General features: G+C 43.5%; 1 protein-coding gene across 4 annotated transcripts in view; it reads left to right on the top strand.

Moving 5' to 3' along the window:
* Window positions 1-9,771: 9,771 nt before the first annotated feature.
* Window positions 9,772-18,276, top strand: part of TBC1D1 (TBC1 domain family member 1) — a 193,722-nt gene continuing 185,217 nt past the window's right edge. For 2 of the 4 annotated variants that reach the window (XM_043513971.1, XM_043513970.1), the window contains exon 1: window positions 10,162-10,309. In XM_043513971.1, the coding sequence (XP_043369906.1) occupies window positions 10,162-10,309 (148 nt within the window). Of the gene's footprint in view, window positions 9,900-10,161; window positions 10,315-18,276 lie in introns of those variants that run through there. The other 2 variants (XM_038398839.2, XM_038398833.2) reach the window with 2 other exon arrangements.

Raw genomic sequence — 18,276 nt, 5'->3', positions numbered from 1 at the left:
TGGGTATCTTTGCTGCCCCATAGAGGGGCAATATAGGTGCTGCTGCCCTGAACTGTGACTTCTAGCACATAGCACATATTTAAAATAGGTTATTTATTTGAGACATGGAAGGGAACACTTGATACTGTTGTGTCCACTGAGCTAACAAGTGCCTATAAAAATGATACATGCACATTAATTTTAGTTTAACATGCACATGAATTGGTCTATAAAACAAAATGACTCGCATTGTATACGTATATTGCTTAAACTTGTCATTAATATCCTTTCTAAAGTTACTGTCAATTAAACTTTCCTGCTTGGTAGGTGATTTTTAAAGTTTTAATATTTCAATCCTTCTGATGTTGATTTCAGTATACAAAAAATAACCAGCTCTGATTGCTGACTGTGGCCCTAGTGCTGCAAAGACTTACACATGTGCTTTACTTAGGCACTGTGACTAGCCACATTAAAGTCAGCAGGATTATCTACAGTGAGTAAAGTTTAAGCATATGCATAAATCCTTACAGGACTGGGGCCTCTTGGGACTCCATGGCTAGAGGGCTCCTGGGTCCTATACATAAATAAAATAAATAATTTAATCATATACCAAAAAAAATCACCCAGCAAAATATCTCCAGCACCAAAATCTCAACCCACCCTCCAGCCTGCACGGAAGAGTGATGGAAACAGGAGAAGTTAGGTATGAGTATGACTGAACTGACCAAAAGTTTTCTTTGTTTAGCAAATTTCGTTCTTTAAATAGCATTTCCTTGCATTATAAAAGCACATAAATGTAGCCAAAATGCTATATTCTGTAGTTCAGCTCCCCATTGGAAGGAATAATTTTGTTTTCTGGCTATTGCTCTTCAGAAAATCAGGTAAATGAAATCAGGTCATACACTGTCCAAACGTTTTGAACAATGGAATGAGCATATTCAATTATCCAATTACATTCTCAGGCACATCTAAATAAAATGCGAACTAGATGATACGTAACAGCAGCTTCTGAACAAAAGGAAAAGCCTAAAATACTGGTATGTTCACTGGCAAATCATTTTTAATGTACTTATGGGAGTGGGTGACAAATCAGAAAATCTAAAATAAGCATGCAAAAATACAAAAGCAACATGCCTAATATGTGACAACAGCTCAGCTTTATTATAACTGTTTACTTATGCTTGTGTTATCAGAACTCTCCTTGCCTGGGAAGACAATTATAAACATCTGTTATGTTTCACAGTAGCAGCCGTGTTAGTCTGTATCCACAAAAAGAAAAGGAGTACTTGTGGCACCTTAGAGACTAACAAATTTATTAGTCTCTAAAATTCTGTTATGTGTTCTTGCAAAATATAAAGCATGCAAACATACACTGTGATAAATGGCAACATTCAAATCCAGCTTATAGGAGTAGCTGAAACAATATATAAATAGAACCAGAACAAGAAGAAGTCATTAGATAAGAATTTAGTGTAGTGGTTCTCAAACTTTTTTATTGGTGATCACTTTCACATAGCAAACCTCTAAGTGCAACACCCCCTTACAAATTAAAAACACTTTTTTATATATTTAACACCATTACAAATGCTGGAGGCAAAGCGGACTTTGGGGTGGAGGCTGACAGCTTGCAACCCACCATGTAATAACCTCATGACCCCCTAAGGGGTCCCAACCCCCAGTTTGAGAACCCCTGATTTAGTGCTTTATCCAAAGCCTATTGATGTCAATGGAAAGTCTACCATTGACTTCAGTAGGGTTTGGATCAGGCCCTTAAACATGTATTAAATAGATTTTAATCAAATAAACCGAAATAGCAACACAAGCTCTTTTGTTATAATGACAATAAGATGATACACCAATAACTGTCTCCCATTCTTTACAGGAGAGGTTCTCAAACAGTGGTCTGTGTTCAGGTGATCCGTGGATAGTTCCCTCTAAGGTGCGTGCCTGGGTGTCCATGCACAAGAGAATGAAGGGCCACCCACCTAATTAGTGGAGCAATGGAAATGTTGCTCCACTAATTAGGTGCCTGGACCCTGGAGAAGATGCATATGTAAGGTGAGATGGTGGCCTTGGGGAAATAAGGGGTAGGTTGGAGAGGACAGTGGAGTGAGAAGAGGGGGTGGAGGGAATTTGGGATGTGCAGGATTGCGGCGGCCAGAGAAAGAGGCGACTTTCCCTAGCTCCAGAGCAGCAGCTGCCAGGGAGAGATGGCCCTCCTTCCCAGCCTGAGCTCTCTGGCTGCTGTGGTGGGGGAGAGACCCCGCTCCTTCCCAGCCCCAGCTTGGGGGCTGCTGTGGTGGGGTAGAAAGGGAGAGACCCCCTCCTTCCCAGCTTGGCGGGGGAGAGAGGGCACATCCATCACATTAGAAAGGTAAGACTACTGATATTAAAATATGACTTGTTTGCTTTTATTTGTAAAACAAAAAAATGTTGTTTATTTAGGGTTTTTTTTATATAGCGCTTTTATCCAAAGTGCTTTACAATAGTTAGCTAACGGTACAAACAACATTTGGAATGATCACTAAGTGGTCCGCCGAGACCCTCAGCAATTTTCATGTCCATGGGGGAAAAAGTTTGAGAACCACTGCTTTACAGGCATCCTGTGACCAAACTAATACAATGTTGTGTTTTTGTAGCATAATGGTGCTAGTTAGTTGTGTTGTAATGTTTCACTGTATTAGAGTGGATATACCCAAACTTTGTGAGGTAGAAAAATGTGACAGCAATAAGAAAGAGGAAAGAATAGGAAGTAAACAGCAAAATCACTTTTGAAGTGGTGTTTTGCTGCAAAGGCAGAATCTGAAAAAATAGTTGCAGCTTCACTGCCCTGCTGTTCAGTAGCACTTCCTGTCTCATATGAGTGAGCCATTTGTTCTCCTCTTATCAGCAATAAAACTGATGTTTATAACAATGCTTCTCCTCATTAAAATAATTCACTGTCTCACCATTAACTTTTTCTTGTATATAGTTTGTAAACACCACATTTTGTTATTAGTTACAGCAGTGTAAGTCTAGTGTAACTCCACTGAAATCAATGGAGTTACTCCAGATTTACACTGTTGCCACTGACAGCAGAATTTGGCCCTGTTTGTTGTGATCTGTGTATCTCTCCACTATATCTTGTTAATATTATGTCATTCCTATCATTGCATTTGTGTACATTGTTAAACTGATTTCAGAGTAGCAGCCGTGTTAGTCTGTATTCGCAAAAAGAAAAGGAGTACTTGTGGCACCTTAGAGACTAACAAATTTATTAGAGCATAAGCTTTCGTGAGCTACAGCTCACTTCATCGGATGCATTTATGCATCAGATGAAGTGAGCTGTAGCTCACGAAAGCTTATGCTCTAATAAATTTGTTAATCTCTAAGGTGCCACAAGTACTCCTTTTCTTATTGTTAAACTGGTGACTACAAGAAAAATAATTACTTTCAAAAGCCACTGATATTTACTTGTTGATGAATTGGAATGATTTTTAATTAAAAAAGAATATTCTGAAATAAAATTGTCACAGCCAGAGGGTAGGGATGTGTTAATTACCTATCACTAACTGTATATTGTTTCCTCATACATACAATTAACTCGGGCTTGTTCTGGAAATTTCAATCTGTATAACCAATCTTCAGTTATTTCTCAAGAATAGTACAGTTTGCAAATCCCTGTACATTAGTTGTGAAATTTTGTATATCTGTACAGTTATTTCTTAATACAGTGAATTGCAAATTTCTTTACTCTGGGTAATTAGTTGTGTTCTCGGATGATTCGAAACCACACTGATACTATACTATACTGATAAATACAATATAAAAGCCTAGATAGATTGGTTAGATTAAACAGATCATCTCTCTCTGCTTGTATGGGCTCCTGAATTTAAATTTTCAAGGTGTTTGCCAATATAAAGATGATTGATTTTTGTTTTTCTCTCACTTTAGCTGTAGCTAAAAACCTTGTATTGAAAGAGAAGGGGGGAAGCTACCAAAAACCAAATAAAATGGGACTGTTAAACCACTGCAAATGTAAGTACCATTTAAAGAATTTATTTTGATCTATAAAACCCTGCATCAGAGCTTGAAAAATTGACAAAACATCTACTAGCTAGAGGATTAAGCATATAAGCTAGAGGTGATAGGAAAGACAATGGAGGGCCCCCTAATGAACTCCAGTTCAGACCTAGTCTAGCCTCACTGCCATTCCCTGCTGGTGATGAAGAGTGAACTAGGATTTCTACTTGAGGTGCTGTTCAGTTTATGGCTCCGTCTTTCATATCAGCCTCTGGCTATTAGATGTCTGATATATTTGAACTCCTCACCCCCAGCTATTGGGAAAAGCAGCTCTCTCTTTCTTTCTAAGTTGAAGGGTTGTCCCTTTTACTCTATCCTTTCTCCAGCCTCCTGGCTGCTTGAGGGGTGGGGTGGGGTGTCTCAGCTAATTTTGTCTCCTCATCCCCTGTGAGTAGTTCTGGTGCCTGTCTGGGCTGCTGCTCTCTGAAAAGACTAGACTAGAATCTGGCTAATTTCACTGTATGGGCCACAACACAGGAATTGTCTGACTGCAAAATCTGAGAGACACCACTATCATTAAATAATTGTCTGATCTCCCCCATAATTTTGCACACCTGTGAAAATTTAAATTGATAAACATCAAAAAAGCTTTAAAATTGATATTCACAAGCCTAAATGTGTGTGTGAGCCTGTGCATCGAAGTTAGAATTAAGTTCTTAATTTTTGTTACTGTAGTGCTTATGAAAGGTGTCTGATTGATAGTCTACTAGATTAGAGACCTCTATTCACTGAACAGTTATAGCAGAAGAAAGTTTCCTAAGGCCTTGATCCTGCAAACATGTGCATGCTTAACTTTAAGCAGGTGAGCACTCCCACTGCATATAAGACTACTCACTGGTTTAGAGTTAAGTACATGTGGAAGTGTACGTCTACACTGCAGAGTTACAGCGCTGCTCAGAGATCGCTGAAGGGAAACCACTGTTGTGTGTTCACACTGTCAGCTGCCTGTGCATTAGTACGTTTACACTTGCGACACTTGCAGTAGTATTCAGATTGGTGCACTCTGAACAGCTATCCCACAGAGTATCTCTTTCTCTTCTGCCACTAAGAGTTGTGGGAAGGCGGAGGGGGACGTGGGGCATCCTGGGTCCTGTCCCAATGCCCCGTGATACATTGCTTCGCATCCCAGCAATCCCTGTGCTCCGTCTGCATTTGGTGCCATCTTTTCATGGCTTGTGTACTGCGCGCTCTGCCTCTTCAGTCTGCAGGAATGGATCTCGCACTATTGACCAATATGCTGCTCGCTCTCACTAACACTTCATGAGTAGCAGTGGAGTTATTCCTTAAACTACAAAGGCAAGAGGAGCTCAATATTGATTTCACCACAAGTAGCAGCTACGGCACGAGATTGCTTGTGGCATTCATGGAGGTGCTGACCACAGTGGAACGCCACTTTTGGATTTGGGAAACGAGCACTGAGTGTTAGGATCACATCGTCATGCACATCTGGGATGACAAGTAGTGGCTGCAGGACTTTTGGATGAGGAAAGCCACATTCATGGGACTGTGTGATGAGCTCACCCCAGCCCTGTGGCGCAAGGGGCCCAAGAATGAGAGCTGCTCTGTCATTGGAGAAGCACATGGCGATTGCACTGTGGAAGCTGGCTACTTCAGACTGCTACCAATTGGCTGCTAATCAGTTTGGAGTGGGAAAGTTGACTGTTGGAGTTGTGTTGATGGAAGTGAGCAGGGCTATTAATCGCATCCTGCTCTGAAAGACCGTGACTCTGGGCAACATGCATGACACTATGGATGGCTTTGCACAAATGTGCTTCCCTAACTGCAGAGGGGTGATAGACAGCATGCATATTCCAATTCTGGCACCATACCACCTAGCCACTCAGTACATAAATCAGAAGGACTATTTCTCAATGGTTCTCCAGCCACTTGTGGATCACAGTAGCTGTTTCATGGACATTAACGTAGGCTGGTCTGGAAAGGTGCATGACGTATGCATCTTTCAGAACACTGGCCTGTTCAGGAAGCTGCAAGCAAGGACTTTCTTCCCGGACCAGAAGATCACCATGGGGAAGTCGAAATGCCCATTGTGATCCTGGGAGACCCTGCCTACCCCTTAATGCTGTGGCTTATGAAGCCATACACAGGGCAACTTGACAGCAGCAAGGAGCGGTTCAACAACAGGCTGAGAAAGTGCAAAATGACTGTTGAGTGTGCTTTTAGCTGTTTAAAGGCCCGCTGGCGCTGCCTCTATAGGAGGCTATACCTGGCCGATGACAATATTCCTATGTTTATAGCCACGTGCTGTTCGCTCCATAATATTTGTGAAGGGAAGGGTGAAAGCTTCACTCAGGGCTGAACCACTGAGGCTCAGTGCTTGGAGGCTGAATTTGAACAGCCAGAGACCAAGGCTCTTAGAGGGGCACAGTGCAGGCCATAAGGATCAGGAATGCCTTGAGGCAGCAATTTGAAGCTGAAATCCACTAATATTTGTTGCTATGCTTGGGAGTGTAGTGCTTGTAATGCTAGGAGGTGATTGCGATTGGTGCAGACGATGCACTATGAAGGTTTAAGAAAATTGCCTGTTGCTTTGCAGGGCTCTGTTTGCTTTCAGTTAATGGAATCAAGATTTGTTTTGTTCTGAAAGCATTTTTATTAAAAAACAGCTGGAGGAGAGAGACAAACAAAAAAACATATCAGCATTGTGGAGGATGGGGAAAGGGTGGGTCCCAGAAGGAAGTGGGATCCCAGGATGGTTAAAGATTTGTGTATGTCCGGGTATCCTATGCAACCTTGTTCTTTGGAATACAGTTCTAGTGAGTACTGTACTTGAGGAGGGCTAAACTGCAGAGGGACGAGTGTTGAGTGCAGTTGGTATTAGGAGTCCGCAGGGCTGGACTGTGACGGGGCAGGAGTGGAATGCAGGGGGTACAGACTGGAGCCAGGAGGTTGATAAGAGTGTGTTGGTGGTGTCTGGAGGCAGCATGGGAAAGAGTTTTGCGACAGCGGCTGCAGGGGAGGGCGGGCGCAGAGCTGCTCGGTTTGTAGTGCTAGTAGCGCCTGGAGCGCGTTTGCTTGGCGCTCCATAACTTTTAAGAGCCACTCCCTGGCTTTGTTTTGGCGTGCCGCATTCTCCTTTCGGTCCCTCTTCTTGCTATCCCGCCACTCCTTCAATTCTTGTTTTTTGGCCGTGGAGTGCATCATGACATCATGCAGAAAATCCTCTTCAGTTCTTCGTGGCTGCTTTCTAATTCTGTGCAGCCATTCAGCTGGTGATAACAGAAGGAGGCTGGGCTCCCAAGGTCATATCTGTGAAGCTAAAATGCAACATTTTACAGAAGCAGTATTGTTTGCAACACACAGACCACTGATTCAGTGATTTAAAACACAGCCACTATTCACATACTTGTCACTAACTGGCTGACCCCAGGCAAGCACACATGAGCCACAAAGCCCCCAAAATGGTGAGTAACCACAAGGGCCGGGGACATCAGTGTTCCAGGACCATAGTGTACAGTGGGCACATGGCTCCTGGGGAGAGCCAGCACTGTAGGGAGGGGCCTTATAATCATTACTGTCCCCATATTTTCTACAGGCTGGGTTCATTATGGAAGATATCTCGCTGCTGAGGGTGAGCAGGGAATCAAGGGAGGGTCTTCTCCAAGACTGCGCCTTCTGCCCTGGCCCTTATGCAGCTCGCCTGTGTGCAGCAATGGTCTCCCACCCGCCCCCCGAAGTGACATCAGGAAAGTTACCCTTAATGGGGCAAGGAACAAAGCAGCTCTGCCAAAGAGCCTGCGGCAGCAGATTAGGCAGTATCTCAAAGAGAGTTTCGTGGTGATTTCTGAGGCAGATTCCAGTGAAGTGAGGGAGTCAATCAACACCCTGTTCTGCCATTCAGACTAGGCATGTGGTGGTACATGCATCATGCAGACACAAGCCTTCTTTCTGCAACCCTCCTGCCCCCAACAACTTGCTTCAGGGATTTCCAAAATCAAAGCCACTTACCAGATTCCTCCTCTCCTCTTTGTGCTTCACCAAGCTCTCACAGCTGTGACTGCCCAGTCTCCTCCCAGGTAGAGAAGAGCTCCTGGCTGCATGCATCTCTGACCTCTGAGTCATCCTCTGCCACTGGATCCCCCTCCAAGAGTTCCTCCTCCTGGCTCGGTCCACTCTGAAGTATCCACAGTGGCCTTCACAGTGAAGGTGGGGTCGCCACTGAGTATCGTGTCCAGCTCTTTGTAGAATTGGCAGCTCATAGGCACAGCACTGGAGTGGCAGTTTGACTCCCGCGCCTTGTGGTAGGTGTTCTGCAGCTCCTTTGCTTTGACCCTGCACTGCAGGGTGTCCCGGTCATGGCCCCTTTTTGTCATGCACTGTGAAATCTGTCCGTAAGTATTTATAATTCCTATGGCTGGAGCGCAGCTGGGACTGGACAGCCTCCTCTCCCCAAAAGCTGATGAGGTCCAGCAGCTCGGCATTGTTCCAAGTGGAGGATCACCTGGTGCGTGGAGCAGGCATCGTCACCTGGAAAGATGCGCTGAGACCACTGCACGCGTCACCGAGCAAACAGGAAGGGGACTTTCAAAATTCCCAAAGAATTTAAGGGGTGGGGCTCACAGTTGGTGACCTGAGGGCAAGGCAGTAGAGTTCAAACCGATGACTAGAGAGGCGAGAACAGGTATTGTGGGACACCTCCCGGAGGCCAACTGCAGCGCTGTAATTGACCAGGATGTCTATACTGGCACCATGGTGCTGTAACGCAGAAAGCTGTATGCCTCTCGTTGGGGTGTTGTTTTTTTTGTTTTTTACAGTGCTGCAACTGCGCAGTTTCTGTGCACTAAGTGGCTTGGCAGTGTGTACCCGGGGGAGTTGCAGCGCAGAAAGCTGCTTTACTGCACAGAAACTTGCCAGTGTAGACAAGACCGAAATATTTTTCAGAATTGGAGCCTAGGGTGAAAGGAAAAGGAGTGCTTGCGGCACCTTAGAGACTAACAAATTTATTAGAGCATAAGCTTTCGTGAGCTACAGCTCACTTCATCGGATGCATCCTAATAAATCTGTTAGTCTCTAAGGTGCCACAAGTACTCCTTTTCTTTCTGGAGTAGTTTTAAAGACTTACCTTATAATTAGAGATGGGCCCAAGCCAACAAACTGGACCGAAGGAATTGCTAATGTTGGGACCAGAGCTGGTCAATGCTTTTTTTTTTTTTTTTTTTTTGAATGAAAATATATATTATTTCAACATTTTTTTTTTCCCCTTCACAAAACTCTGTAATTTTTTTTCCAAATTGTTTTGTGTGATACTTCTCATCACTCTTTTAATCAACATTCATATTGCTAATCTTGTTGCAACTGCTGTAGAAATTTTTTGTTTACCACAAACCTGATTTGGGGGAAATCCAAAAGTTCGGCTAACCATTTAGAACACTTTGTTCATTTTAAAAATATATATGAGCAAAACAAATGGGGGGGGAGGGGGGGTTAGTGTCAAAAATGGGTCTGTTTTGAGCCCTGCAAAATGAAAACGTCAACTTTTCAATGCCTCCCCCGAAATCGTTTCCCCTTCCAGCTCGGTTTAGGCCCCATCTCTGCTTCAACTCAATCCAGTGAGCGAGCCTCTCCTCTGCCGGGCAGCGCTGGGGCGGGCCACCCCGCAGGAGGTGCCTAGGCCGCTCCAGCACAGAAGGTCCCTGGAGGAGAGGGCGAGCTGGGGTTTGTCCCCGCCAGCACAGACACTACCAGGCCGGCAGCCAGGGAGCGGCACGCACCCAGCAGATGCCCCCGCCGTGCAGCTCTTGCTCGCGTGTGACCGGCAGCCCAGGACGGTCCCTGCTGCGCCGGCTTTGCGCTTCGTCCGAGTGGCCCGGGGCGGGCTCCTGTTGCTTTCGGATCGCTCCGTAAGTCCCGGCTTCTCCCCGCCCCCGGCGCAGAGTCACAGGCGCGGGCGGGCGGGAAAAGGAGGCGGCCGCTGCGCCCCGCAGGCGGGAGGGGGTCCCTCTCTCGGGCCCTGTCGCGGCTCCCCCTCCCCGGCCCGGGCAGCCTCCTGCTGCTGGGAAAGAGAGCAGCAGGCGGGCGGTGGCGGGCAGCCGCGGCGGGGCCCTCCGGCGCCTACAGCGACCCCCGCGCAGGCCGGCAGCGGGCTCGGGCACCAGCAGGTACATGCAGCGCGCTGCATGCTGCTCCCGAGGCAACATACAGCCGCCGCTGTCCCCAGCCCGCTCCGCTTTGGGTTCTGCCCTTCCCCGCCCTAAATACCGTGTGGGGGTCGGACTCCTTCTCGCTTCCTCGCGCGCCCGCCCATCCTGCCTCAGGGTGAGTCGTTTGAGCGTCTGCAACCCTCCCTGTAGACCGGCTTGAGACGGGCCGAAGTAGACCCCGAACTTGGGGGGCAGTGCTACCCAGAGGGGGCTGGGGTGCTTGGGGGGCGGGCTTTAACAGGGAGGTGTGGGTATAAATCGTGCAGTGCACACTGTCCATTGTAATACACCTGCCCCCCCCCCCCCCCAGCACGGTAAGTACGAAAGTTTTTAATATTTTAAAATCGGGGGCAATTTTATAGCTTTTGTGAAGTAAAATAATTGAAACGAGTTTAGGGACATGCCAAAATGAAATGATGTTTGGCCGTTCCGATGACATCTGCCTGTTCCGCTTCCTCCTTGCTTGGGTTGATGGTGGTGTGGATTAAATCCTCAGATTAGATCTGCGCTCACTGAGGCTCAAAAGCTCTGCCAAAATGACTTTACAGGGTCTGGTTTAAATTGATGCAAGCAGGGAGATACAGAGATGCCCTCTCTGCTCTGAACACCCTGAACCTGTATGTTGTTTATGACAGGTTTCAGAGTAGCAGCCGTGTTAGTCTGTATTCGCAAAAAGAAAAGGAGGACTTGTGGCACCTTAGAGACTAACAAATTTATTAGAGCATAAGCTTTCGTGAGCTACAGCTCACTTTGAGCTGTAGCTCACGAAAGCTTATGCTCTAATAAATTTGTTAGTCTCTAAGGTGCCACAAGTCCTCCTTTTCTTTATGTTGTTTATGTAAGAGCATCTTATATTTTGAAATCTTTTGGTAGAGGATGATATTATTTACAGCACTGAGGCACAACAGAATGAGTTCAGGGCAGTTTTACATACTACCTTTGTTCTGGGGTTTTTACACACCAAACAGTTTTGTATCCATTTCCTAGAAAGAGTGAAACTGTACGAGAGCTAACAACAGTGTAAGCAGGCATTTGTACCAATGTGCAATTTTCATTGCAGAGTGGTCAAAACACCTGAGCTGGCAGGATATAGCTGCACCAGTGCTGGAAAATGGATATTTCATTGCCTGCTGTGGGTGCACCCAGAATATTCTGGTGGTTGTTAGTATAAACTAAACCAACCATGCCATTTTAAAAAAGTTTGCTTAATTTTTGTGTAGGGTGTATGTTGCATGGAGTCTGAGCACTTCAAGAGTCCACAATTTCCTTCTCTTTACTCTTCCCTGTAAAGGGTCCATATCATTATCTCTACAATCTTTTAGCTCAGGAGCACAAGATGTAATTCCCTCCAGAACCTGTCAACATTGCTCCACATGTCAGAAAGAAAAAGAGTGATCTTTTGAGAGGAACAGAACACGGTGCTCTTCTCATAGGGGTGAAGCCAGCCTCTGGTAGTCCAGGGGTCTCAGAATGCGAATTTAGATCTCTTAAACACAATTAACAGGACTACAATCCCTTTAACATTAACATTCATTTAAAAGAAGAGAGTGTGCAGGAGAGGTATGATGTGCAACTATTTTTAGTGCAGTTCTAAAAGATTGAGACCTTGTGTGTTGCATTTTATTTAGAAAAGAAGCTAATACTGCAGCGCTACAGTAGAAAACTGCTGCAGTACAGATGGAGGGATTTGTGACCCCAGTTAAATCCACAGATTGAGTGGAACATTACTGTACACAGTGAATAAAATGTACTTTTGCCATGTATTAAAGCACAAATGGCTCTGAGCTGTGACAATGATAATAATGGTATAAGAATGCTCATGAGCTACTTTATAAGTAATGAAATATAAAATGGTCAAACTATGGAACTTTTTGTAAGCACTGTACAAAAATACTATTGGCTGAATTACTATGCGAGGAGGAAAAATGACAAGTCAAAAGGGAAATGGATGCATTCCATGATGTGGCTACTTCAAATGGGAATTCACATAATTTAGTCAAATGAAAAATTGGTGCCTCTAGGTGTACATTTTTGTGACATTCTGCACATGTCATTGAATAGATGAAGTGAAATGAAGTTGAGGTTGTAACATGATTGGCAGTTGCATACTTTTTTCATGATTCAACATTATAACTTGTCTAGCAAGCCAGCTTGTGTCTATATCCTTTGCAAACAGCAGGTTTTTTCTGACTTTTAGGGTGCTGATTTGTTAATGGATCTATTAATTCTTTTTAGTTTAGATAATATTGAACTGTTTCAGAAGCTTCAATACCCAAAATGTCAGGCAGCAGAGTATTCATTTCTATTGTCAGCAGTAGCACATAGCAACAGATGTCAAGAGCAGGAACAGTAAACTATTTATAATTTGCTGATGATTTCCAGATTTGTTTATTACACAGTTCATTTTGTAATTCATAGCATAATCAAGAGTCTGTTGCCACTTTCCTGAAAGTAAGCTTAATTGTTTCTTTACACTCTATTTAACTGTTTTTAATTCATCTGAGGCCATAGAGCAAAGTGCTAGTTAAAATAGCTGTGACAGTAATTATTTTAGGTGTGGTTATTATCAAGGCAAAGGACTTACCCAGGTTTTAAAACTGAGCGAAATGTGTGGTCTGATCCAAAGCCCACTGAAGTCAATGGAAAGACTCCTTGAAGAGCCAGGATTTTATGAAAGTACATGATAGCTGAGAAATTACTGGGGAATTTAGTGAGAAGCATTGATTTCCGGAATTGGCCCTGACATTATGCATATATACCAATTAGGGTTGTAGAAGAAGTGAAGGAATAGATAATAAATTGCTGTGAATCTGCCAAGGACTGGTTAGTGCAGCGGCAGGATAGATGGTGTAAAAGCACCCTTAAGATGTTACTTATGTGTTTATTTTTTTTCTTTGTTGTCTAGCTGATCAAATTAAAACTATTTGAAAATTAAAAGCATCCTTTGACATGATATGACACAGTGTGTCCCTGGGACCAACACAGATACAATAGTAGTGCTTACGTGATATGATCTACTCAGTTCTGAGTACTTATTTCAATCCTATAACAATAAAACAGATTGAAAACCTAAAATGAAGCTGAAAACAAAAAGGCAGAAATTATAAATTTATAACCACCTGCCCCAGAGAAAAATATAGTAGGTTTTATGTGATGCGCTACAAGAGAGGGGAGAATTGAGTGTGTAATCTTTACCAAAAGGTTGAAAACTTTTACTTAATAATGGTAACACCTCCTGCACCTGTCATTCACATATCTCAAGCATATTCTTGTCATTTATACTTGTATGTGCTGTAAGGCTGATGTGTTTTAAATGAATCTATCAGCATGGGTGCAGACAACCTGTATCTCGGGGATCAGATTGAGAGGCAAAGTGGTGTTACTTAACTGTTGTCCACATTCCAGAATTCTGCCCACAGGCCAAAACTCTACCCAGAATTCCAGAGTAGTTTGATGTTTCTGCTAAAAAGATCAGCAGTGAAGTATTTTACAATGTTGATGTTTGAATTGTCATTAGGCTTCACAGCCAACATTTTGTAGAGACAAATGAGGTAAATTTTTACCTCTTTTAAGAGCAACTGTGCCTCCTTCAGGGTAGTTCAGAGGATACAGGAAAAAAAAGGAATCCTTTCTCCAACTCAGTAGTCTGGTGTGGAGTGGTTGCATGGCTGTTCTGCAATTAACCTCCATGGGCTGACGTGACAGCTGGGGCCTTTGTTCATCCCCTACCTAGGGAGCTAGGCCTGGGGATTTATGTAGTGGTGGAGTCCTGACCACTTACTTGTACGGCCACCCCACACTGCCAAGTCATGCTAATTCTTCTGTGAGGTCTGTTTTCCTCTGTAGCAAGGAGCTGTTGTGTGTTTGGCACTTATCTGAGCTAAGATCAAGTGTAGTTTCTGTTCTTATCAGTTTAATTACTTGTCTGCAGGTTCAGCCCTGCATATTCAGAATGTTATTTTTGCAGCCATAAGAGTCAAAGATTTTGGCCCCAACTCTGGGTTGAAGCTGGGTTGAACTTGTTGTAGATGCAGCCCAGGAGAGAGAGTGGGAAACTGCTGTTGCCCCTCCTGGACTCTTGGGCTGCTAGGATCCCATTTGACCCCGGGCATAAGCTAGTGCATTGACACTGGCTGCTCTGATATATGCCTTAGCTGCTGTGATTTCCAATGGACTGTCTGGCAGCCCAGAATGGCTGAAGCATAGAGATTTCCTGCTACATCTTTCATCCCTTCACATTTCCTTCTTTGCCCAGGACGTGCTCCTAGCCTGGTCCTGCAGCATTGACTGTGATGAAGTGTGGCATTGGTCTGTTACTTTGGCCATCCATTCTCAGTGAATCCCCTTACAATAAGGGTAATCTGTGGTGCGCAGATCCGTCTGGTTAATTGTGGAATGCCGCTACCAGGCTGGCAAGGTTTGTACTTTCCAGATCTGAGTCTAGACTCAAAGGTTTCAGAGTAGCAGCCGTGTTAGTCTGTATTCGCAAAAAGAAAAGGAGTACTTGGGGCACCTTAGAGACTAACAAATTTATTTGAGCATAAGCTTTTGTGAGCTACAGATCACTTCATTGGATGCATTGAAGTGAGCTGTAGCTCACGAAAGCTTATGCTCTAATAAATTTGTTAGTCTCTAAGGTGCCACAAGTACTCCTTTTCTTTAGACTCAAAGGAGACATTAAAGCCTTAAATGCCACTTGCCTGGTCAGGATGAGGCTGAATGAGTTGCTGGGAGCTGCCCAAGGAGTGTGAGTGAGTGCTGACAGGGTGAAAGGAGATCCAGAAAGCATGCTGCAGCAGGGCAGTCTGCTTGTCTCAACCCAAAGATGGTGGTAAAGTTATAAGCCGTGAGCTCGATTTTCATGGTCTTTGCGCTGTGTGCCTGCTGAGTCCTGAACGAATCAAAACCAAAGCCTTGAAGGAAAGATTAAGATTTAGGTAAGGGAAAACCTGTATAGGCCTTTATTGTTTTATCCTTTTGCGCTGCGTGGTGTGTCCCTTTGGGTAAATCAATAAATAGTGCTTTATGTTGAAGAAACTGTTTTTGGGTCACTTTATTCAGCCACTGTCTCAGACTCCAGAGGAAAAGGGCATACAAATACCATTGAGTCTGGCGAGTTAACACAGTTGGTAAATAGGGGTGCTGCAGCCTAAAGATCCAATCTAGATTCATAGATTCCAAGGCCAGATCATCTATTGTGATCCATTGTGATCATCTAGTCTGGTCTCCTATATAACAAACAAAACTCCCCAAAATAATTCCTAGAGTAGATCTTTTAGAAAAACATTCAATCTTGATTTAAAAATTGTTAATGATGGAGCACCCACCACAACTGTTGAAAGAGGGGTAGATCTGTGTAGTTCCACCTTGCGGGGGTTGAAGATAGCACAACCTGTTCCCTGGGAGGGCACTCAAGAGGGACTGTTAGGGGATGAAAACATAGCTCACTTTGTAACTGTGACACATGCTTAACTTTATGCTTCTGAGTAGTCCCATTCAAGTTAATAGGACTACCCATAGGCATAAAGTTAGGCATGTACATACATGTTCGCAGGATCAGTTCCTAAAGCAGAATTTAGCCCTTAGTTTACATTAAATAGACCCCATTGAATTCAGTGGCATTAAATTGGTGTAATTTAGGGTACAATCTGTCCCTAAGTTAGGAAAAAAACAACAGAAGGAAGTGAAACAGAAAGAATGCATATGAGGAAGAGAAGACAAGGCTGACTACAGGGAGATTCTGAGGCTAGTTAGATTAATGAGATGAATGTTTTAAGGGTTGAAATGAAATTCCTTTGCCTCTTGGACACAACTAAAATTGAACCCTGAGAATCTGATTTTTCTATTACTGTTCATAATTTTAGTTCCAAAAAGTTAGGTTTTGGTGGGTTTTTTTTTTAAAGAAGGTCCATTTGAAAATAGTATAAGTGTGGACATGGAAAGTGATTCAAGTATTTATTTTTTAAAAAAGCAAGTTGATGTCAAGAAACTCTGAGTTTATATTAAATACACTCCAGCGGGTCAGTACTTATTGAAGTATGACAAAACAGCTCACTGTTTAATATAGTTTAATCCTTACACTTAGCATTGAAAATAACATGGTACTCTCTGATGTAACGTTAGATGTCTCTAGTTAGTAACATTTTGTAGTACGGGAATAAAAGAGAACTGGAGGTTATGATTAGAGCTGGGCACAATTTTATGAATACAACCTTTTTATTTTTTTTAATAAAAAATGACCTTTTTTTAAATTGGAAAATTTTCATGAAAATGTTTGATTAAAATTTTTAAAAAATCCTTTTTTGAAGGAAACTGGGAAAAAGAAAACTGGGAAATGTGGTCTAGATGAAATTACTAAAAGGTGGGTGCACAACTGGTTGAAAGAAGAGTTATCAATGTGTCATTGTCAAACTGGTTATCTAGTGGGGGCCCACAGGGGTCAGTCATGGTTCTGGATCTATTCAGTGTTTTCATTAATTACTTGGATAATGGCGTGAAGGGTATGTTTATAAAATTTGCAGATGTTACTAAGCTGGGAGGGGTTGCAACCACTTTAGAGGACAGGATTAGAATTCAAAACAACCTTGACAAATTGTCAAATTGGTCTGAATTCAACAAGATGAAATTCAATAAAGACAAGTGCATAGTACTTGATATAGGAAGGAAATATAAAATACACAACTACAAAATGATAGTCCAGCCCCGACCCAGCGCCTCGGCCGGAGCGGGGCTGAGCCGTATGGTCCGGCCCCCAACCCAGAACCCCAACTGGAGCACTGGAACGTGGGCCGGGCCGGATGCAGCCTGCGGGCCGTAGTTTGCCCACCCCTGAGCTAATGTCATAAATAGAGAAGAAGGATAGTCCAGTGGTTAGGGTGCTAACCTGGGAGTGGGAAGACCTTGATTCAAGTCCCTGCTCTGCCACAGCTTTCTTATATGACCTTGGCCAAGTCACTTTAGGCTTGTCTTCACTAAGGCACTACATCAGTTCCATTGATGCAGCGGCACTGATGTAGCACGTCTGGTGCTATATTGATGGGAGAGTGCTTTCCCATTGATGCATTTACTCCCCCTCCCTCAACGAGAGGCAGAAGATATGTTGGTGGGAGATGGAGGCGGAGCTTAGAGTCGATGTAACTTGTTTACAGTAAGTTATATCGACTTAAGCGGTCGTGTAGACAAGTCCTTAGTCTCTCTTTTTTCCTCAGTTTTCCATCAGTTAAATGGGATAACAATACTTCCCTACCTCATGGGGGTGGTGTGAGAGGGGAAAAATACACTAAAGATGTGAGGTGCTCAGATACTGTGGCAATGGGAGCATATAAGTACCTAAATTAAAGAGATTAGCTGTTGTTCGATATTTTTGATTAGAAGCAGCAGTGCTATTCATTTATATGTGATTTATTGTGTATTTTAGCCTCAGCATAGAGAAAGAGATTATGGATGGAGTGTGGTATCACATACAGAGCCCGGAGTTTGTTTGAGTCACAGATGAAATGAGTTTGCTGGTTTTAGTGCATGACACAAAGATAGTCCCCAACTGGTCATAATCTGTGATCAGTCTATGTTCTTGAGACCCACATTTACAGTTGCAGGTCAGGGTAAAATACTTTTTGTAAAGAAGTTTGCATAGCACCTGCCTATCACTGTGTCTGGTTCTAGGAAGTGGTGTCTGCCTCTCACTTTCCTGGGCAAAAAGGATCACTACATTCACTCAAAAAAATTGAAAATGGAAAGCAAAGTTTTGAATTTCAGTCCTGCTGCATGTTGATTTCATTCAACCATATTGATTTCAACTGAGAACAGACTTTGCTTAGCCTTGTTATACTGAGACTATTATGCTCGCCCTTAAGTAACAACAAAGTTATAAGCAGAGAGCTCGATTTTCATGGTCTTTGCGCTGTGTGCCTGCTGAACCCTGAACGAATTAAAACCACTGGGAGAGTTGCTGAATTGTTTTCCATTTTCACTGTTAACAAAAAAAGTTTCACAATTGCGGCTCAAACAGGGAAGAGAGAGCTTCATTTCCCTATTGGGAGTTTGCATCCCTGACAGAAGCCTTTGCAAGAGCACAGCA

Source organism: Dermochelys coriacea, chromosome 4, assembly GCF_009764565.3.
Source record: "Dermochelys coriacea isolate rDerCor1 chromosome 4, rDerCor1.pri.v4, whole genome shotgun sequence".
NCBI classification, from domain to species: domain Eukaryota; kingdom Metazoa; phylum Chordata; order Testudines; family Dermochelyidae; genus Dermochelys; species Dermochelys coriacea.
Note: the sequence above shows the minus strand (reverse complement) of the source record. Positions and strands in the feature narration are given on the sequence as shown.